Raw genomic sequence first — 22,729 nt, forward strand, 5'->3', positions numbered from 1 at the left:
TTGTTTTGTTTGACTTTTCCTGAAATCAATGCTATGCTAACTCTCCTTCACTGATTCAAAGCATGCTGGTTACATTCCTTACATGATTGCTTGTTGACATTTTATAATTTTGAGGGATATGTCCTAGTGATAATATCTGACAAAATTAACATAAATTAATGTAGAAAGTAAATGTGAAGAGTTTATTTTCCTGGGTGTAAATATTTAAAACTGAATTTAGTTGCAGTTCCATCTCTCTTTTTCCAGTTATCCAAGCAGGTATCATCCTTTATTCAGTTCCCTATGATTACAAATGTTTGCTTAAATAATTTTCTCACAATTATGCAATATTTTCAGAGGCAGAAACAAACCGGTAAGGAAACTCAGATTGCTTGCTTTTAGCAGTTTGATATTTTGATACACAAAATTCTAAGTACATTCCTCAAGCTTCCATGTGAAAAAAAGAACATATTAACATTATTTAAATATATATTTCTTTTCCTGTTGCTTCACAGTCAGTGCCAGTGACCCTGGGTGTTTGAGATAAATGCAAAAAACCACCCCAAATAATTGGAAAGTACTTTCTGACATTTTGGCTTTTTTTCCTTAAGACAGTTTCTCCAGGAACTGGTCTCTGCTGGAGATTCCTGGGCAATGCTGCAGCGATCAGTACTTTTAAGATCACATTCTTAAAGAATCTTGTGACAAAAATATTGGCAATCCAGCCCAATTCTAGTACCGTATTTATACAATGGAGATAAACATAATGAATACCAGGATTTCCAGCAGACCTGCATAGAAGCCCTGCCTTAGAGTAGCTCTACCTTTCCCTAAAAAGTGAATAAATCAAGATCTTACCTTCTGTGAGACAAAGAGTTGCAGATTGGAAGACAGACAGTATTAAAAACCCAGAATTAGTAACTTACTTCTTACTGCTGCACCCCAGACAACATTTATACACTGAAAACATATGGTTGGTTTGAAAGCAGACTGAAAATCCCAGCTGACACTGGCAGACCCCCATTGAATGAATATGAGCATCCATAGGAATGCACTGGAACTTGTGGAATGCAGGGCCAGTTTCCCTTCATTCCCCACCTCCCTAGTCCCAAGCCCTGAAACTCTTACCTTAGAGATTTCTGAGAAAGGACAAGACACACAGATCCCAGTGTACTTTTATAGGATCTGATCTGCATATGTAGCCACCACCTCCTCTTTCTTAGGTCAAAACATTTTTGGCAATCTTAACTCCTAGCAGAATTGGGATTCATATTAGAAGTGAATGGATATAATTAGACATAACAGGTCTGTGAATCAATGTCCTATAAATAATTTGACAAGAAAGCATGAGAAGGGGGGGAAGTGGGAGGGTGTGTTAAAGGAGATGAAAGGGGCTACACTGGTTCTGTAATCCATCAGATGCTGACTCGCACAGAAAAAGTGAAGAGTAACAGCCAGTGTGTCTCATAGGAAACATGTAGGGATGGAGAGAAGGCAAATGCTCCTGCCTGCTGCAAGCACTCAGAGTCCTCAGTGTGGAAAAGCAGGAGGGGTCCTACTGAGAAGCAGGGTTATTGCTAGAGGAAGAAAATCCCAATGCAGGAGGAAGCATCTGAAAATGAACAGAAGTTGCAGAAGTGAGAATCAGGGGATGATAAGAATGATCAAGTTCTAGAACAGACTAAAGCCAAAGCAACTGAGGGGAGGAAGAACGAGTCTGAATGTAGTGATAAGGAAGGATATGTGAATAAAGAAGAGGAGTCCCTGGAGGTGTTTAAGAAAAGACTGGATGTGGCACTCAGTGCCATGGTCTGGTTGACAAGGTGGTGTTGGACCAGGTTGGACTCAATGATCTCAAAGGTCTTTTCCAAGCTAGTTGATTCTGTGATTCTGTGAAGTAAATAGGGATGTGATTCCAGTGGGATAACAGCAAGTCACCATGCACATAAGGAGCAATAAAAGAGAAGAAGAAGTTTAGCCTGAAGATAAAAGCTTCGGAACCTGAGGTCATTGAGTTAAGTCCCAGACAAAAAGCACAGGAATTAAATTCTTGGTTTTGGAGCTGAAGGGTTTCAAAGATCATATGAACAAGGTTATGGAAGAGTTGTACTGAACTTAAGACATACATCCCATTGGAGTCAGGAGAGATAGGTGCCATCTCAACATACAGTAGTCATTCAGCATTACTTTTGCAGGATAAGTGTGTAAGAAAAGATTTAATAAATTTACATCCTCTGAAATAGAATCAGTCATACCCTATGCTGCTCTGGAAGATAGGCAACTATTTTTAGAGGGATCTGAACCTCATGATAATTTGTGTAAAAAGCCAATCTACTGTTCTGATCTCTGGGATATTCCCCGCCCAGATTAAGGAGAGGACACATGTTCTATATTCACATGGATCAGAGCGGTAAAGAGAGCAGTGGAACCATTTGCTTTACTGAGAAGCAATTTTCTCCCCCTGCAACAAACCTGGATTTGTTGGGGCTTTTGGTTGGTTGGTTTTGGGTTGGCGTTTTTTTCAGTGTGGTGTTTTTGGTTGGTTGGTTTGTTGGGTTTTTTTGTTTGTGCTTTTGGGTTTTTTGGTATTTTTTTCATGCATTGGTCTTCACTTTCCAAACTACAGTTCCTAACACAAACAAGGAAATCTGAAGTGTCACATCTCAGCAGCTTCACCTGGACCCACAGCGTACTGCTTTCCAAATTACAGCACCAGTTGTGCTCCTCTCTCTCTTAGCATCTCCTACTCAGAGGTCTGGATAAGAAAGTGAGGTAATTCCTTCCTCCTCTTCTCTCAGCTGACTGCATCTCTGTGATGGCACTGTAATCCTGGGTGTGGGAAGGAGATTGACAGACATCAATTTCATGTTTGGAGTAAATTCCCGCTGAAGATAAAACTGAGGCCTATGCTTAAGCCATAACAGCTAAACCCTCATCAGAATATAAAGCAGCATTTCATGTCTTTAATGCAATTATATTGTGTGAGAACTCAGGGTTAGTTTCAGGTATTTCAAGAACTCTATATGTGCTCTTATTTTGCTGGTGCATGCAGTTTTTGACCTGGATTAAAACTGGCTGCAAAGAAAAAAAGGAAAGAAAAACTCATGGTTTTCCCAAAGTCATACATAATGCTGGCATAAAGCTGATAGCCACCTAAAAGCCTTGATTTTCAAGGTTTTTTCAAACAGATAAAGAATAATCCAAAAAGGTTTGAAGGCTCAAAAGGAAGTAGTTTTTCAAGGGATTTTTCAAAATTACATGAAATTGAAAACTTCCACAACCTGTAACATACTGCTTGATCTGATTTCACTTCTATTTTTCCTTTCCTTTATTCACCTTTGCATTCCCAGTCGATATCCTACCAGTGTGGGAGCTTGAGCCCACAGGAACTAGAAAATGGCTCAGTTGTCCCAATGTAGTTGTCTGCCTTAGACTGAGCTGAAACATATGCTTGACTCTAGTAGTGTTGTCTACAATGGCAGCTCAGACATTCAGCTCACTCACTACAGATTCATTTGGGCATGAAGATGACTAAAAGTAGATATTTGAGTTTGGAACTGAAGCTCCCCCACACATATAACAAACCCAAACCCAGTACTGAACCTCTATCCTTCACTGAAATTTGTCTTTCCTTGTGTCCAGTTCCTGCTGATTTTGCCTCTTCATTCGTTCTGAGCGTGCTCACACTGGCAACAGTTACTGAAGCTAAAATTGCTGTATTGCTGCTTGAGAAAGGGGAGACAGCAGTTGTCTGAGCAAAGGAATCTATAAATCCTTCCAGCAAGGCTGCAGTGAAGAGGGAACCCTGAGCAGCCTCTTCAGCCCACTCTCAGGCCTGTTAAAAGGCAGTGGCTTCTTCAAAAGGAAAATATTTAAGGGCAAATTTTGCTTTTTGAGCATAATGGCAAAAACTATGCCAATAAAGATTTCTCCTTTTTCTTGTAACCTCTTCATACTTTACCTTTACAGTGTGTTCAGTTTGAGCTAACAACGCAGCTTTCCAAGAAGCCAACAATGATAAACTGTAATCCCTGATAAATACCAGCTGGAAAGCAATTGCAACTGATTGTGGATGTTCACTAAACAAATACTGCAACCTGAAAGGGCACAAAGACTAACTTAGGATACATTCCTGGAAAAAAAAGCATACAGAGAACAAAATAAATTATTTCCCATCTTAGCTATATTCTAGAAGTTGTCTGGGTCTCTATTGATTCCCTGATACTTTACGATCTGCCATCATCAGTGCTTCACCAGTAGAGGAAAGGACTAAATAAGCCACAATATTTTTCTTCATTGCCTGACAGGCTCTCCCCCTTCTCCCCTCCCTCATCCTTGGGCCCGGACAAAGAGGTTGCAGCCAGTCTGGATGGGCACCACATCCAAGCAGAACACCCTAGAGGAGGGGCTGCAGTGTGGACCGTGTGTGGGTGTCCAGCAGTGTGGCCAGCAGCCCTGCTGCCCCTGCAGCCCTGACGCTGGCGGGGCCCTCAGCCTGCCTGGGCCTGTGGCAGATGCGCCACGGGCGAGGACGCCCAGCCAGAGCTCAGCAAGGTGCTGGCTGGGAGACGTCAGGGCAAAGCATGGGGTGACTGAGGCTGATAGTGAGAAGAGAAAGAGAACTGTTGAAATTCCCAGGAAGATGGATAAACCATGGAAAGAGCTTTAAAACCAGCTCACGGCTGGCATTTACGGGTGTGTCTTCCCGTACTGCCTGCGGCAGGGCCCAGTGGCACGGGAGAGGGTGGCTCAAGGCCCTGGCGGAGGCCTCCCAGCTCTCCTGCTGTGTCTGACCAGCTTTCTCCTCCCACAGCTCCCCTCCCACACCCTGCTTTTGCAGTAGAGGAGCTGGATGTAGGTAAGCAACTAAATGGGGAAATAAAAATGTGTTAGCATTAGCAGAACAAAGTTCTCCTTCTTCTGCCTCGTTGGCAGAGGGGCCCTTCGGTTACTGCAGCTCCTGAAGCTGGCTCCAGGAGCATTTCCACATGTATTGTGGCCTTTGTGGTGGGCAGCAGTGTCATGGTGCCCCATTTCCAGACAGGATCTGTCCACACAAGGGTTCTGGCACAGCAAAAAACCTATGGATGGAGGAGAAATGCAATGTGCTAGAAGAGCAGAAAAGAGCTTTTTCGTGCTCAGCTCAAGTGCAGTTCCCTCTTTCACCCTGCCACCCTTTCTGAAATGGATCTGGTACAAAACCAGTGATGTGTTAATGGAGGTCTCTGATGAGCCCTTAGAAAAGCAGGGCATTTAGAAGCACTGTGTGATGGGCCATGCAGCTGGGCTGTGTTTAACATCACCAGTCACAGGGAAGAGAGGTCCTGCTCATACAGAGTTCAAGGGAGCACCAAAAATCCAGAGATGCTCAGCTATGATGGATCCTGAGCTATCATTTCTAAAATGGATGGAGCAGTGTCCCTTCCCAGATCCAGCTGTCTTCTGCTGCTCAAATGTTATTTTTATATTTTATTAAGAATGTCTTCATTTTAAAGCAGTGCTTTTACAGCCCTTGTAGACTGGCTGAAGGATTAGAAAAGATATTCAAAAGGGACATATGAAGGTCAGCGAGGGACTGGCAGTTCTAGTGGGATGGCTAAAGATGTTTAGGACTTGCTTTAAATGAACAGCAAGTTTGAGAGAACTGCTAAAGCTTTACACAAAATACCAACCAAGTCAGTATTCCACTCTGTGTCTTGGCAAAAACAAGTTTATCAGTAACAGGAGAACCTATCCATCTTTGCTGCTAATTTACCAGGCCCTTAGACACATTGAATATATTCCCAAACCATCTAATTTGCTTACCCATCTGTAAAGTGTGATGTGTAATTAGATGACCGTATCCAGCTAATGTTGTACTTTACCATCACATTTCCAATCAACATGTAAATGTTGAATGTCTAGTTCAGCTTAATGCAAAATACAATATTGTGGGCTAATAATCTGTTCTTAGGAAAATGAACAGGCCCAGTATGTTGAGAATGACAATAAACAGACCGGAGGGTCAGGTTGTGCACAGAGCAGAAGGGTTGAACCTAAGAAGGCAGTGGAAGGTTTGATTGAAATGATAAATAGATTTCTCAGTCTTAGCTATTCTTTCTTCCATAGTCTTTTGAACGTGGATTCTTCTCACTCATCCTACATGTGAATGGATATAATTTTGGGCTGTGCATGAAACAAACTTACCTCAGAGAAAGGGAGTGAGAATATCTCTTCATGCCACTTCCTCACCATGTTGGTTTGACTGCTTGTCAATGCTTGAAATGAAATTTGAGTTTCCCATACTTTTAATCTTAACCAAATAAGTAACATTTTTCAATTAATAAAAATTATATATGTGTAATTATATATATATATTTACATATATATATGTGTGTGTGTGTGTATACGCTAAATGCTTCAAGAATCTTTATTCCTATTATTTTATTCCTTTTTTTCCCTAAGAACTGACCAAAAAAATTGGAAGAATTAAGTCTTAGGCCATCAAAGGAATGCATACTTCTCATTGCAAGAGGAATAATAAATCCATATAATTGTTACCGTTCTTCATGCATTTTTAAAATTCAAATGTAAAAATGCTTTGCTGTTTGATATACTTTTAAATGTGAAGATGAACTCTGTCCAGGTACTTCAAAAGTAATGAATGCTAGAATAAATAAATATATAAATAAAGCATGCTAGTCACTGGTCAGATGCAAAGATCTCTACTCTCTTTATTAGCTAGACATAAACGATAATTACTGAAGAAAGCAACACAGAGGTTTACATTTTATGCATGCCTCATGTCACTTTTTAGCCTTGGGATCCTCACTCTTCCTCTCCTATCTTCTTATGAATCTCCCGGCTCTTCACTCGGAGCTTGTTGACCTGGGACTCTGCAATGTCAGCCCGCTCCTCGGCTTCCTCCAGCTCGTGCTGGATCTTGCGGAACTTGGACAGGTTGACATTGGACAGCTCCTCCTGTGTGGGGAGAGGGAGTTGTGAACACAAAAGGCAGTGTGTGGACATTTACTGCCTGAAAACTGGGCAGACAAAAATTCAAATGCCACAACTAGGCTAGCAGAACAGATTCAAAACCAAGATGAGAAGGTGTTCAGGATGTTATGTGTGTCAAAAGAGAAAAGAATATTGGAATGTCAAAAAGACATTATACACAGCATGGTCTAGGCAGAGTTCATGTCATAGTCCTGAATACACAGACTGACAGCGGCTTCTGACATCCAGGGCAAGGTATAAAGGAAGAAACAGAGTAGAAATGAGCTACAGCAAAACAAATAGGGTTGGGGAAGTATAGTTCCTCCCAAGCCCAGCAAGTCTTACTCTCACATTCCCCACTGTATCAAAATATCACCATGTTGCATCAAAACAGTTGAGGTTTCAAAAAGCTGTACAAAGGAAAACATCAATACAGAATTCTACCTCCACCAGAAGAAAGTCTGGTTTGAACAAACTGGTACTTACAGCCTCCTCAGCTTGTCTCTTGTAGGATTTCACTTTCATTTGCAGCTTGTCCACCAGATCCTGCAGCCTGAGGACATTCTTCCTGTCTTCCTCAGACTAAAGTGGTTGGCAAAGGGGAAAGAGAGTCAATTCTTGGTCCTACATCACACAGGATTAACAATCGACCTTGGGGATGGTGTGTGCAAAATGTGGCTTGCTGTGAGCAAACCCTGCCAGAGCAGGAGAGCTCCTGCCTTACCTGGTAGGTCAGTTCCTTCACCCTCCGCTCGTACTTGCGCACGCCCTTCACGGCTTCAGCGCTGCGCTTCTGCTCAGCATCAACCTCCCCTTCCAGCTCCCGCACCTGCAAGGACAAGCCCATCCCTGCAGCTTCCCTGCCAATGTCTCTCCAAGGACAGCCTCACTCACCCCCAGCCCCAGCCCTACACACCCTGGCCTCCAGCTTCTGGATCTGCTTCTTCCCTCCCTTCAGTGCCAGCTGCTCGGCCTCTTCCAGACGGTGCTGCAGGTCCTTCACCGTCTGGTCCAGGTTCTTCTTCATCCTCTCCAGGTGGGCACTGGTGTCCTGCTCCTTCTTCAGCTCTTCTGCCATCATGGCCGCCTGATCAGAGCAAAGGGGCAAAGCCATTTTGGGGCTGCAGATATTTGGGGGACAGGACATTCACCATCAGCAATGCCAGGAATGTCCAACTCACATCTGTGATGGCCTTCTTGGCCTTCTCCTCAGCATTGCGGGCTTCCTGGATGGTATCCTCCATTTCACCCTGGATTTGGGCAATGTCTGTTTCCAGCTTCTTCTTGGTGTTGATCAAGCTGGTGTTCTGTTGAAATGGATAAACATGATTGTGTTTTTGTTAGCTTGTAGTATCATATCAAGTACAGCATAAGTGTTTTTTTTAATATAGATTGTGCCATCAGATTTTAAGAGAACTACTATGGTAGCTGTTAATTTCTCAGGTATGATGTGTTTTGGTATTTCACAAGCATAATCCATGAAGTCTTTTCTCAGTTTTTCAGCAAACAAAGAAGGAATTTAGACAGAAAAATGAAAAAAAAATCCTTTCCTTACCATCTTGTGAGCATAAAACATTGAGATAGTTCTATAGAATACTTATAATCACGTTGTTAAATTACATTCGTGACAGAGTTAGTGTGGTCCTGTTTTGTTCATGGTCAGCCTACATTTGCCTTTAAGTCTCAAATGGAAATGTGAAAGGTGTTGAACTCAAGTAGAAGAGTAAGAACCTCATGCACTTCTTTGAATTTATTAATATTGAGGTATCTGTACTGTAGTCTAGTGAAATTCATATTTTATCTACATCTGAAAAGACAGTCTTAATATTATCTATCACCTATTACTTCTTATTTACTGTGAAAGCCACTACATTTAACAGAATACTGTTACAGTTCAGCCAGTCTTCATTTACATGAATGGAGCAATAGTATAAATACTAAGGATGATTATAGACTTACCTGGGTATGGAGGAGCTGTGCACGTTCAGTGGCATCCAGAAGCTCCTGCTCAGCCAATTTCCTCGACCGCTCCGTCTGCTCCAGGGCTGCCCGCAGCTCCTCAACTTCAGCCTGCAGCAGGTTTGCCCTGCGCTCCACCATGGCCACCTGCTCCTTCAGGTCATCCTGTGCCCTGAGAGCATCATCCAGATGGATCTGAGTGTCCTGGAAAGAGAGATAAGACAGACTGGGAGGAGTGCATTTTCTATTTTCCTACTTCCTATTTTCCAATCAATATAGAACTGAAAGAATTAAAACACAGGAAAAATTTTAGCTGCGTCAGAAATCAGCACATCTTTATTGTGCCATACCTTGAGCACTCCCTGTGTATTTCTCAGGTTCCTTTGTGCCTCTGCAGCCATGCGGTTGGCATGGCTCAGCTGGATCTCCATTTCATTCAGGTCTCCCTCCATCTTCTTCTTCAGCCTCAGGGCTTCATTCCTGCTCCTGATCTCAGCATCCAGCGTGCTCTGCATGGAGTCCACAATTCTGAGGTGGTTTCTCTTCATCTGTTCAATCTCCTCATCTTTCTCTGCTATCTTCCTGTCGATCTCAGACTTCACTTGGTTGAGCTCCAGCTGCAGGCGCAGGATCTTCCCCTCCTCATGTTCCAGGGAGGCCTGGCCAAGTGGACACAAACATTGATAACATTGATAAACCCTCTCCTTGCATTCTAGAGAATGACAGAATATTTCCAGAGATCTCAGCTCTCTGCACTCCCCAGCCAGAATACAGGGGACCCCAGGCCTTTTGAGGCCTATTTCCTCATTTATTTACTGCAGACACCACTGATTATGGTCAACATACCTCAGCCTCCTCCAGAGCTGCCTGGATTTCAGATTTCTCCTGCTCAACCTGCTTCTTGACTTTCTCCAGCTCATGAATTGCCTTTCCTCCCTCAGCAATCTGCTCCGTGAGGTCGGAAATCTCCTCTGCAAGGAAGGGTGAAAAGCGGCATGGTCAGACACAGAGCTGAATGGCGAAAGGCTCTGGCGCATGAAGGTGCCAGGCACGTTCTTATCCCTGCAGGCCCAGACCTGTTAAGTGTGGCAGATAGACAAGCTAGTGAGAAAGCCCAGTGAGGAGCAGAGGGCCAGGGACTTACGCTGCAGGTTCTTGTTCTCCCGCTTCATTGTTTCCAGGTGGTCCAAGGACTCCTCATAGGCATTCTTCATCTTGAACAGCTCCGTGCTGAGAGAGCGCGACTCCTTCTGCGAGGCCTCCAGCTCAGCCTGCGTTTCCTCATACTTCTGCTTCCATTCTGCCAGGATCTGAAGAGAAACCAAGTGTGAGTAGGGATGTGGCAGTGATGGGGGAATGCTCTGGCCAGGAGTCCTGGTGCTGGAGGCCAAAAGACCTTGTCAAAGTTCTTCTGCTTCTTATCCAGAGCAGCGCAGGCAGCATTGGATCTCTCCACGTCAATCATCAGGTCCTCCACTTCATTCTGCAGCCTCTGCTTTGTCTTTTCCAGGGAGGCACATTTGGCATTGACAGCCTCAACATGTTCCTCTGCATCCTGAAGGCGTTGTGCCAGCTTCTTCCTGTAAAGTGGTAAGCATAAGTAAGCAAATGGGAGCATGTGCTGTGAAGCAGCATGTTTTTCAGAAGAGCAAACTTAGCCTTTTGGTAGTGTGTGACCCCCATTCACAGAGAAGTGCAAGACCTCCCAGACAGCCAATCTATTTCCATGTCTGAATTCCGGAGCATTCCACCTGCAGTTCCCTCTCTGCTCGCATCTCTCTGCTCTTCTGGACCTTTCCGCTATTCCCCAATGCGTACCTGCTTTCTGTCATATTTTGTGTCTTTATGACCCCACCCAAAGGAGGACACTGACTTCTTCCTGACAATGTCACAGGGTTCTCCTCAAATTTCCATTCTTAGTCTCTGCCACCCTTCCTGTTCTCTACATACTTGGCCTCCTCGAGCTCCTCCGTGCGCTGAATCGCGTCCGTCTCGTATTTGGTTCTCCACTGGGCCACTTCGCTGTTGGCCTTGGACATGGCGCGCTGCAGCTCCCCCTTGGCCTCCTGCTCCTCCTCATATTGTTCCCGGAGCAAGTCACAGTCGTGGCGAGCGGACTGCAGGGCGTGGGCCAGGGCGTTCTTGGCCTTAGGAAAAAACAGCAGTATGAAAATGAATGGAAACATCCTGGGAAATCTCCTTCATGAGAAGATCTTACAAAGACCTGTGATGAGAAAGATCTGTCAATCTGCAAAGAATTAATGGATAGACTGCATGGAAAGAGAAGCAATGTTACGGTGGCAAAACTTGCACTCCGTTATATAAGTGGTTATTTTTCTGCCATTCATCTTGTTGATTAAGTGATTTCAAATATTTAGGAAAAAGCCTTCTCACCTTTATCTCTTCCTCTAAATGCCTCTTGAGTTCCTCAATCTGTTGGGTGAAAGCCTGTTTGCCCCTTGACAGCTGAGAAATCAAAGCATCCTTCTCCTCCACCTGGCGTGAATATTCACCTGAGAAAATTTGCAGATTCACAACAGTTTTAATGCCATTGATGGTGATACTGCAAACATTTGGAGATGTAAAACCAGATAGTTCTCAGTCCATGATGAAATTTATGAACCCATTTCAAGGACTTGACAGTAGATGTGACACAAAGTGTGTTGGACAGACCATGTACCCAGAAGAATGATTTTTGCATTAACTCTGAGACATTTTTGATCTGCATGTGTAGATGTGTGTGTCTCACCTGACTCTGTCTGCAGGCGAGCTCTTTGCGTATTGAGGTCGTTGATCATGCGCTGATTCTGCTCCTCCTTTGTTTTAATCTCACTCAGCTGATCTTCCAGTGTGCGGCACATCTTCTCCAGGTTGGCCTAGAGAACAGACACAGGAAGGGAGAAGAGATGATGGTCTGCACTCTGCCTGATCGTCACAGTGGGGATTTTGATTGTGGGAATGTGTCTGGAAGAGGCAGCTTTTGTGTCACACCTCGGCCCTGTGAGCATGTTCTCCTGCATCTGCATACCTTGGCCTTGGAGACAGACTCCATGTTGCTGGCCAAGTCATCAATCTCCATCTTCAGCTCACTCTTCTCCTTCTCCAGCTTCTGCTTCACGCGTTGCAGGTTGTCGATCTGCTCCCCCAGCTCCGCGGTGCTGTCCGCGTGCTTCTTGCGCAGGGCGGCAGCCGTGGCTTCGTGCTGCAGCGTGGCCTCTTCCAGGTCACGGCGCATCTTCTGGAATTCTGCCTCACGCTTCTTGTTCATATCGATCTGAGCTGCTGTCGCCCCTCCTGCTTCTTCCAGGCGCTCGCTGATCTCCTCCAGCTCCCTCGACAGGTCAGCCCGATGCTTCTCTGCTTTAGCGCGAGAGGTTCGCTCTGCCTCAATCTCCTCCTCCAGCTCCTCAATACGGGCCTGGAGAACAGCAGGGACCCTTCACACCCGTGCCCTCCTCCTGCCTGAGCTGAGCCTGAGCAAGGGAGGGGAAGGAACAGAGACTTGCCTGCAGCTCCTTGATCTTCTTCTGAAGTTGCATGCCCAGGGCTTGTTCATCCTCAGTTTTGCTCTGGATCTGGCTGATTTCAAAGTCTTTCCTTTGGGCAAAGTGAACCGTGTTAGAGCTCAAAGAAAAAACACAAGTGCTCCAGCCCAGCACTCAGGTGTCCCACAGCCACACTTACTTCTTCAGTTTCTCCTCCAGCTGCTGCTTATCATTCTCCAAATCCATGATGCTGTCCTGGGCCAGCTTCAGGTCTCCTTCCAGTTTCCTCTTAGCTCTCTCCAGGTCCATGCGCAGCTTCTTCTCTTGCTCCAGGGACCCTTCCAGCTAAACACAACAAGACCATCAGTGCTCTCCCAGCCAGGTCGGACTCCATACCTGTGCTGTTCCTGCTCTATGTCTGTGTGCTTACATCGTCCACTTGCTGCTCCAGCTTGGTCTTGGCCTTGGTCAGTGTATTGACTTTGTCTTCTTCTGCCTGCAGGTCATCCAGGGTTTGCTGATGGGCCTCTTGGAGGGCTTTCTTCTCTTTTGTCAGCTTGGCGATGGTCTCGTCCAGGGCTGCCATCTCCTCAGTCAGGTTTTTCACCTTTGAGAAGAAGGGAGGAAGTGTAAATAAAGGAAGTAGATATAGGAGTCCTGTAATAGCACAGGGCTCTTTTCTGGAGTGCGAGTGACAGGTTCTACCTCATACCTTGTTTTCAGTGGCGTGTTTTTCCTTCTCCACCTTGGCCAGTGTTAGCTCAAGGTCATCAATATCTTTCTTCAGCTCTGAACATTCATCTTCCAGTTTCCTCTTCTTGGCTGTCAGCTCAGCATTAATTTCCTCTTCATCCTCAGCCCTTTCAGTCACCTCCTTAATTTTGGCTTCCAGCTGGATTTTGGTTTTGATGAGCTGGTCACACCTTTCCTCAGCATCAGCCAAGGCATCAGCTTCCTATTAGAGAAACGTAGTTTTGTTTGCTAATCACAACTGCTCGCAAAAGCTGAATAGAGAAATTGTATTTCCCACTGAGGAAAAGAAACATGCAGTTATTCTATTTTGTTTTCTTTTAGGAAGCGATTTTTTTTTCACAGCCTCTTTTAAATCAGAGTAGCTTTTTATTCTATGTAATATTTTTTACTCTCATCAAGTATTCCCTCTTGTTTTTTTTATAGATAAGATGATAATATCCAGTAATACTTTTATTCTCAAGAGTTTTGATTACTTTCTCTGAAAGTTAAGTTCTGTATATGCCTGGGTAGATTTTTTTTTTCTTTATCTTTGTACAAGATTTTCTTGGCAAGATTGACTTTGAATTAAATTTCTTTGGGCCAGATAAATTGTATATAATCTAGGTGCCATTAGAGGTTTCAGTTTGAACTGGACTTTATTCTGAATCTGTGAAGCAAATATCTAAAGATACAAGGTAATGTTTAAATATTAACCAGTCCTTTGATCTCCCAATGGATTTAGGAGGCACATATAGGGCTGTGACAGAATGCAGAGGGTTTTGTTTTTTGCCGGAATAGTGGTTACAGAAAGACAGGTGACATAACATGTGTCATAAAAAATGGCATAGAGGATTTTTATTTGGGCAACTGATTGAAACCAGAGTAAGTTGTTGAATGAATTGTTCTACAGACTCAGTTAACTGTAAATATTAAATCTCCAGTGACTACACTGGATGCTATATTGTGAGCATGGAGAAAGAGACCTATGGGCATACATGCTTCAAAACTCATTCCCAAGCTCGAACCTCATGTTATAATGTTGACACTGAGTGGTCTGAATTATGCCTTCCATTATTCATATTAAAATATTTTCTCAGACAATTTATTGTGTAACATGAGAGTTATGTGCTGTAAGAGCAGCTGGAAGAAATACACTAATGATACTCACAGCCTGCACTTGGAGCTGCAGGTCATTTTTTTCCTGCATTAGAGATGCCATTTTCTCCTCCAGCTCCTTCCGCTTTGCCTCAGACTTTGCAAGCTCTTCCTTGGTTTTCTCAAACTCCCCCTTCATGTTGGCCATTTCCTTCTCAGACTCTGCACTCTTCAGCAAGGGCTTGATCTTGAAGAACAGCTTCATCCATGGCCAGTGTTTGACATTCATGAATGCACGAACATTGTACTGGATGCAGAAGATGGATTCCCTGAGGCATAATTAAAACATACAATGAATATTCACAATCTGACAAGTTGTCAACACTTTCCCATGAGCAGAGTGACTTTAACTGAAGAAGAGGAATTTGTACCTCCTCTCCACCATTCTCCGGTACTCCACCCTCATCAGGTAACCCCTGCACCTGGCCTGGGTGCGGGTGATGAGCTGTGCCAGCTTCTCATCCCTCATCTCCTCCAGAAGTCCCAGCAGCCCAGCTTTGAAGAACACCTTGAGAGAGGGAATGTTGCAGCACATCACTGTCAGGTAGAGCAAAGCCCAGGGACTCAGTGAATGGAGAAGTTTGTACCTTGGTGTGTCCAAATTTGTACTGGGTGTGGTCCACATCGATTGACCCAAGGAGCTTCTCAGAAGCCTTCTTGCTATCAATGAACTGTCCCTCAGGGATGGCACTGGCATTAAGCACCTTGTACCTGTGGAATTAGAGGAAATAGGAATGAAGACAATGTCAAGTCATGAGATTATTCTGTTTACTGAAACCAAGAGCAACGTTTGCAGCAGAATTAGGTGGAGGAAGTTGGAATTTCATCCCCTGTTTAGAGATAGCCTTCTGATGAAGTCTTAACCTGCTAACAAATTTAAGGAAACTCTTCTGGTCTCTAGGGGACCAGTCATGATGAAGAGGACACTGATCTCCAGTCTGTTCAACCCAAATCCTTTTACTTAAACTATGCTGTAAAAAATTGCTTGAGAGGAACATCGCCACTCTCCTATAGTCTCTGTATAGGAGAAAAGCCTCTTCCCCTGAAACTTGAAGCTCATGCAATGGCCAAGGAACTCTTAGCTTGTAATTTTTACCTGAGAACCTGCTGCACCAATCCCAAACTGCATTTATTGGTATTGTAATCACTGGCTTCTGCAGCTCTGCTGTGCCTCCATACTCAGATGCTCCAGCAGTCAGTGAGGACACCTGACACTCTTCATTTCTCACCAATTTTTCTTTTGCTAGCCGTATATGTTGCCTTTTATTATGCACCCCAACATTCCCTTTTCTTCCAGGTATAAAGAGCCGGTGTTAAAAATGTCCCCAAGTGTTAAAATAGTTAAGATGTAAAATGTCTGCATGAAAGACAGAATGGAAAACAGAAAGGAAACTGACCTCTGTTTGAAATCAGCATAGAGGATTCTGCTGGGGAATCCCTTCCTGCAAATCCTGATCCCTTCCAGCACGCCGTTACAGCGCAGCTGGTGTAGCACCAGTTCATGCTCCATGGCACCTAAGCAATAAGACAATTATTTGATAATTCATGATAGAACAGAGAGAATAATGGCTGCGTCACACTACTTTTTATCTCTGCTTGGCATTCTTACCAGGTGTTTTAGATTCATTGGGGATGATACAGCGCACAAAATGTGGGTGAGTGCTCCGCAGGTTGGTCATCAGCTTGTTGAGGTTCTCCTGTGGGTTCATAAGTAAAGATTTTTAATTAACAAACAGTTACACTTCCAGATTTGAGAAAAATCTTGGAAAACATTAATAGATTTGTGATTCCCAACTATAGCCATCTCAATGTGAGTTTTCTTCTGTCTTTTGCTCTTGATCAGGAGAGAAAATCATGAAATTTTGCAATGTGTTTTTATGAGACTGAGGGATATATCCACTCAGCCGGAACACCTATGGAGTATGGTAACCAGTTGTTCATGGCACAAAAAAGCATAATTTTGAGTAAAATATGTTTCTTTGTAATAACCATATTCGTACTGTTTTTACCTTGGTGCACTGACCTAAGTGCTTTTTCCAGCATTTGAAGAAAGGTTACACCAAGATATATCTTCCTCAGCTGGCCTCAGCTAACTTGCTGTCAGCTCTTTTATGAATAACCAAGGAATTATTCTTGATGCAGAAAAACGTTAACAGCTGCAGTTAAATGGCTTTGTTGCAGCTAGAGTGAGATTTTACAATCTTCAACTCAAAACAAACAAAAATACCTCAACAACCCAGGAAAGAAGTAGAGAGAATGACTTCTGTACTCACCCTGAAAAGAGCTGAGACAGTCTGGAAAGAAGAACCCTTCTTCTTGCCTCCCTTCTTGCCACCACCACCACTAGCCTCTGAAGAACACCAAAAAAAAAAAGAAGAAAAAAGATGATTTTACAGCTTGTAAAGACGAAGTTTTTTCATATATACCAGTCATTATAAGAATGGAACATAGAAAAGAACAATAGCTGATATTCATGGCTCTAGTAGAGTCTTTAAGTAAACATGGAAATATGAGTTTCAGAGAACTGACCTGCCTCTCCTCCAGCAGAGGCAAAGAGTAAGGCTAGGGTCTTCAAGGATGATTTCTGATACAGCCCCACAACAGTTTCATTCAGAGGGTCCTTGTTCTTGTCCAGCCAGCCAGAGATGTTGTAGTCCACTGTGCCAGCATAGTGCACCAGGGAGAAGTGGGCCTCAGCCTTGCCTTTGGCAGGCTTGGGCTTCTGGAAGTTGTTGGACTTGCCCAGGTGCTGGTCATAGAGCTTGTTCTTGAAAGAGGTGTCAGTTGCCTTGGGGAACATGCACTCCTCTTCCAGGATGGAGAAGATGCCCATGGGCTGGGAGAAGCACAAGGAAGGAGGAAGGACAAGGTGAAAAGGCAGAAAGATTCAGAGATGAAATAACTTCCTGAGACAATATTACTGCTCTCAGGGATTCTTCTGCTCAGCAAATTTTAAAATAATACAAACCAATGTATTTGCAGTATCGTATTTACCATTTCAAGTTGCATTTATAAATCTATACAAAATTAATGCATTTCTGAAAATACCTGACATTGTGAATTATAGAAATACCTTCTCAATGAGCTCAATGCAGGCAGCCAGGTCCATGCCAAAGTCAATGAACTCCCATTCAATTCCCTCCTTCTTGTACTCCTCCTGCTCCAGCACGAACATGTGGTGGTTGAAGAACTGTTGCAGTTTCTCATTGGTGAAGTTGATGCACAGCTGCTCCAGGCTGTTGAACTGCACAATTACAAATCAAGATTATTATTATTAATGTAAATTAAGTAAGTTAGGGATAAAGAATGGTGCTGGCTATTTGTACCAAACACAGGAGGATCTGTAACAACTCCTTCTTTATTCATCCAGGAGTTTGGAACTTCTGTCAGTGTGTCTCTTTTGTCAACCTGAACTTTTCCATATTTATGACTAGCTTAGGTAATTTTAATAACTCAGACTTTGTCAGCTTTGTTATCTACTAGACTGCGCTATTTCAGTTACAGGAGAGTCCAGAGCACAAAACTATATCCAACATTCACAAATGTTCATTTCAAAGCATGTGCCAAGCCTTCAGCAAAAAATCTGTACTTAGGGATTTCCATTGGCATGTGTGCGAAACAAAGACCTATTTCTGGTTTAAACCCTGTGGGAATCAGAATTAGATACACTATAAAGGATCAAACCATTTATTAAAAAAAAAAAAAGAAAAAAAAAGAAAAAAAAAGAAAAAAACCCCAGCAGCATTCCTTCTAAAGTATTTTGTCACATAACAGTGTGACTTTAACAAGCATGCTAATAAACGCCGGTTTCTTACGTCAAAGATCTCAAAGCCAGCAATGTCCAGGACACCAATGAAGTACTGCCTGGGCTGCTTCGTATCCAGCTGTTGGTTGATGCGAATAACCATCCACAGGAACATCTTTTCAAACACAGCCTTTGCCAGGGCACCCACTGCATTGTATACCTGAAATGTAAAACAGAAAGTGTGTAGTTATCATGCAGGACAAAAGAGAAAGTGCAGAGAACCTATCCAGAAAACAGGAGGTTTTGTTACCTGCTGCACAGTCTGGCCCTTGGTCACGTATTCATTCCCCACTTTGACTCGGGGGTAGCAGAGGGCCTTGAGCAGGTCTGCTGAGTTCAGACCCATCAGGTAGGCAGCCTTGTCGGCAACTAAACACCAAAACAATCAGTTGTTAAGGTACCAGTAGACAATGCTGCTCCTTTAAAAAATATATTAAAGCGTAATTCCAGTAAAAATTAAAACATTAATAAAGATAAAAAAGAGACACATGTTAATGGCAGCATTCTTTGGGAAACACTGGACCTTACAATTTGAATTATTCAAAGTATTCTGAGTTGTGTTCCTCCAGAGAAGTCCTCTGGCTAGGACCCACTGCTATTCTGCAATACTGGCACTGGGGAAATGCACAGGCTGAGTCAATGATTCTGACCCTGACATGCTGCCTTTAACTTAGTGAGTGTTCGGTATCCTCTGTGCTCTGGGATGGGTTATGCTGGTACCTTCTGTGCCATCAGGCTCTGCCTGCTCCTCACGCTGCTTCTGCTTGAACTTCAGGTTCCCATAGTGCATGACAGCCCCTGTCAGCTTGTAGATGGCTGTTTTCTCATCTGGAGTGAAGCCCAGGATGTCAATGGCGCTCTAACAAATGAGTCATTAAGGTAAGTACCCCAGCTGTTAAAGGTCAGAGAAATGAAACTTCACCTAAGAAAACTTCTGCTACTTACATCCGTGGCCATCAGCTCTTCCTGGTCGTTAATGCTGGGAACTGTGATTTCACCTTGACTCACGTACTGATAGTCATAGGGGTTGGTGGTGATCAGTAACATCTCTGAAAAGAAGGACAAAGCCGAGATAGGTTAAATGCAATTGGCATGGGAAGGAATTCAGTGTTGTTCCATGACCTCTGCCTGGAGGAGTTAGTGCTCCTTCCTACCAATTAGCTCCGGCTTCTTGTTGGACATGATCTGATAAAAGATGTGGTAGCTTCTTTCCGCCTTGAGCTGGAAAGTGACTCTGGACTTCTCCAGCAGATCTGGCAAGGATGGTAGGACAGAGTCAAGCACAAGAAGTGGGGAAGGCTGGAGGGAAGGGGGATCAGGCCAGAAGGGTGTCTTACATGTTTCAATGTCAGCAGAAGCCAGCTTGCCTGTGGCACCAAAGTGGATTCTGATGAATTTACCCTGAAAGCAGCAGGAAAGTAAATCAAGACCTCTTTTACCAATCCAGACAGCAGGGATATTCAAACTGGTGTTGACAGTTGTCCCAAGTAATGACTTACAAAGCGTGAGGAGTTGTCATTCCTCACGGTCTTGGCATTTCCAAAGGCCTCCAGCAGTGGGTTGGCACTGATGATTTGATCCTCAAGTGTCCCCTAAAACAGAAGTCTTCTTGTCATGACCTAGCTCATCAGGAAACTGGATAGTTGCAGGTTTCTACCCCTGGGACCTCACCTGCATTTTGCCTGATGTCTGCTCCTCCTTCTTCTTGTCCCCACTGGCTGCAATTGTTGCAAAGTACTGGATGACACGCTTTGTGTTCACAGTCTTCCCGGCACCGGATTCTCCGCTGTCAGAGCCAAGAGAGAAGCAGAGGGTGCGTGGTCAGGCAGGAGGTCCCCTGGCACCGGGCAGCCCCGCAGGGACCCGCGCAGGGGCTGTACGTACGTGATCAGGATGGACTGGTTCTCCCGATCTGTGAACGAGGCAGAAACAGACATTGTAAATGAAGAACACAAAAATACTGAAAATGAATGTAAGTTATGGTAAGAAAAAACCTGCATTTTCCTCTTTGTTTACTCCTCAGTCTTTTTTTCCACTTCAATTCCTTGCAAAGCAATTTGCACTTGCACTCTTACCTCAAAACATATTCACACCACTTATGACCCAAACTTAGAGAGGTATGGATTTGATGGGGGGACTGCTAGATGGATAAGGAATTAGCTGGAAGGCTTCATGCAAGGAGGAGTTACAGTCAAAGGCTCCATATCCAAATGGTTAATGAGTGATGGAAAGACAGATAAGGACTTTTTACCAAGTCAGGGGCAACAGTTTTGGGCTCAATAATGTGGATTTTATGATGATGGTGGTGAGTCACAGCCACAGGTTGCCCGGAGATGTAGCCAATATGCCATGACTAAAAGTGTTCAAGGTCAGCTTGGACAGAGCTTTGAGCAACCCAATCTACTGGAAAATGTCCCTTCAAAGGTCATAGGGAAGGCCCATGACATTTTCAAAGATCCCTTCCAGCACAAAACATTCTGTGATTCTATAATGCTTTGCCACTGAAGACCCTTGAGGAGCCATATGCTGCTTCTCTGTTCCACTCTATGGTCTTTTCCTTCTCCTGCGTACAGTAAATTGTTTTAATTTTCTGCTACACAGACTGCTTTTAGAGCAGTCTTTTAGAGAAAGGGAGAGTAAAGACCCATGACAAAGGAATCCTGATCATGGGTAACACTTTGGACCTCAATAGCACAGAGAAAGAAAGGAATGGAAAAGGTGCAATCAAAACTAGCAGCAACATATAATCCTATTTCATTTTTGATGTCAGAGTTTTATCAAGACAAACCAGAAGAGTTTTGATGTGATGCTTATGATGAGAGCTACTCACCAGTCAGCATGAACTGATAGGCGTTGTCAGAGATGGAGAAGATGTGTGGAGGGGCCTCCTGGCGCTTCTTGCCTCGGTAGGCCAACACCACCTCCGGGTTGTACACCGGCAGCCACTTGTAGGGGTTGACGGTGACGCAGAAGAGACCCGAGTAGGTCTGCAAGGAAGGGACACAGCACGTTGGCTTCCCCTGAGCCTGGCCCAGCACTTCCTGCCGCTGCCCAAAGGAAGCTGCTGCTGCCACTTACGTAGATCATCCAGGCTGCGTAACGCTCTTTGAGGTTGTACAGCACAGCGGGTTCGTGGAGGTGGGTCATCATGGCCATGTCCTCGATTTTATCATACTTGGGAGGGTTCATGGAGAAGATTTGATCTTCCTTCACAGTCAGAGTCTGTCAGAAGGCACAAAGGTACATGCATGTCAGCTAAGAGCCAGTGGGAATGAACTGCTCTTTGTAAATCTTGCATTTTACCCACCTCTCCCGCTTCAGTCTTGACAGTGACTTTGCCCGATTCCCTGCCTGTGACTGTGCTCTTCACATAGGACTCCTTTGCATGTACCACAAAGACAGATGTCTTGGCATCAAAAGGTTTGTTCTGGGCGGCAATTCTCTCCTTCTCTGACTTTCGGAGGTAAGGAGCCGCCTCCCCAAAGATGGCCATCTCAGAATCCGAAGACATGGCTGTGGTTTACTGCGTGCAGCAAGGCACGTCACTGAAGTGGAGAGACAGTGCTGAGTGAAGGGAGAAATTTGTTTTTAGCAATGACTTTAGGCTTTGTAGTGTTCTTCTCTGCCTATTATTGTGGTCTTCCTTTCTGCTTTACCTGCTTTTTACCCTAGATGTCTTTTAATTTACTTTAATCTTAGAGAAGTTAGGTGTCTTTAGCTGAGGTTAAGTTTTTTTCCCTTATTCCAGTTTACATGTTCAGTTCATTAGATCTCATAGTGTTTTAGTAGGCTATACAGAAAATTGGATTGATTGGCAGATTCAGTGCTAACCAAAGATGTAGCAGAAATACCAAGAAGGAGCAGAAGAGATAGCAAGAGAAGTCATCTTATCAAAACTATAAAAGCCCTCTTATATTCTTTCTCTCTTGCCCATTTTAGCCCATGAAATTTGTGCTAACTATAGAGGTGAAGTATCATGAGGAAAAAGATGTGGAGTAAGCAGAAGCAGAGGTCTGAGTTGTCTATGCAAACCTTTTTCCTCTGTAGAGAAATCAGTTTTGTCTTGTGGAATTGTTCTGCCTTTTCCAGTTCAAGCTCATCCTTTAATATGAACTTGTATTGAAAGAGGAAAACTTCTTAATAAAAAACATTTGGAGGGATTTGACACAATCTTAACTATACATGTGCAGTTTATTCACTTTTTCTTTCCTGGTCTTCTGTTTACAGACAATCTTCTTTTAAGAGTCTGTGTGTAAGAGGTCAATTATTTCCCAGCAAGTACCAAACAAATGCGTCCAACATGGTTATGAAAGGAAATTTGCTCTTTTAGACAGCACAGCTCAGGTAGAATTGCACTGCTTTAGTGGGCACAGATGTAAAGGGGTATGGGAAGTGGCCTTAGAAATGCATAAAAAAAGCAAACCTGGAGTCTGTTCCTATGGAGTAAGTAAATCAGTCTTACCTCTTGTGTCACCAGTTGACTCTCAGCCTGGAAGCTGGTCAATACTGAAAAACAGAAGTGACAACTTCTTTCTTATCATTGCACAGACTCCCAAGAACAAGTCACAGAGCAAAAACATGCTAGTGACTTCAACAGAGAAGGAACATGTCTATTGAGGCAGACAGTTCTTTGAGGACA

The 22,729-nt window shown here is 43.8% G+C and overlaps 1 protein-coding gene across 2 annotated transcripts; it reads right to left on the bottom strand.

Annotated features, from left to right (window-relative positions):
• Window positions 1–6,786: 6,786 nt before the first annotated feature.
• Window positions 6,787–21,601, bottom strand: LOC138120169 (myosin-1B-like). 2 transcript variants are annotated; one of them, XM_069032638.1, is made up of 38 exons: window positions 21,398–21,601; window positions 21,169–21,312; window positions 20,921–21,077; window positions 19,975–20,002; window positions 19,762–19,876; window positions 19,590–19,682; window positions 19,428–19,491; window positions 19,245–19,343; window positions 19,036–19,139; window positions 18,811–18,949; window positions 18,341–18,459; window positions 18,101–18,250; window positions 17,359–17,529; window positions 16,815–17,121; window positions 16,559–16,635; window positions 15,895–15,982; window positions 15,683–15,800; window positions 14,873–14,996; window positions 14,657–14,793; window positions 14,299–14,554; window positions 13,111–13,353; window positions 12,829–13,005; window positions 12,598–12,743; window positions 12,420–12,510; window positions 11,942–12,331; window positions 11,663–11,789; window positions 11,308–11,426; window positions 10,864–11,060; window positions 10,310–10,493; window positions 10,058–10,223; window positions 9,760–9,884; window positions 9,264–9,572; window positions 8,914–9,117; window positions 8,136–8,261; window positions 7,871–8,041; window positions 7,679–7,783; window positions 7,441–7,536; window positions 6,787–6,939 (listed from the first exon to the last, which is right to left on the bottom strand). In XM_069032638.1, exons 1-38 carry the CDS (start codon window positions 21,599–21,601, stop codon window positions 6,787–6,789), a joined length of 5,823 nt encoding a protein of 1,940 aa, XP_068888739.1. The 2 variants fall into 2 exon arrangements, with proteins under 2 accessions (XP_068888739.1, XP_068888740.1); XM_069032639.1 differs by having other exon boundaries at window positions 16,559–16,628; window positions 16,811–17,121.
• Window positions 21,602–22,729: the final 1,128 nt, after the last annotated feature.

The sequence above is a fragment of the Aphelocoma coerulescens genome, chromosome 18 (genome assembly GCF_041296385.1).
Source record: "Aphelocoma coerulescens isolate FSJ_1873_10779 chromosome 18, UR_Acoe_1.0, whole genome shotgun sequence".
In the NCBI taxonomy this organism is placed as follows: Eukaryota; Metazoa; Chordata; class Aves; order Passeriformes; family Corvidae; genus Aphelocoma; species Aphelocoma coerulescens.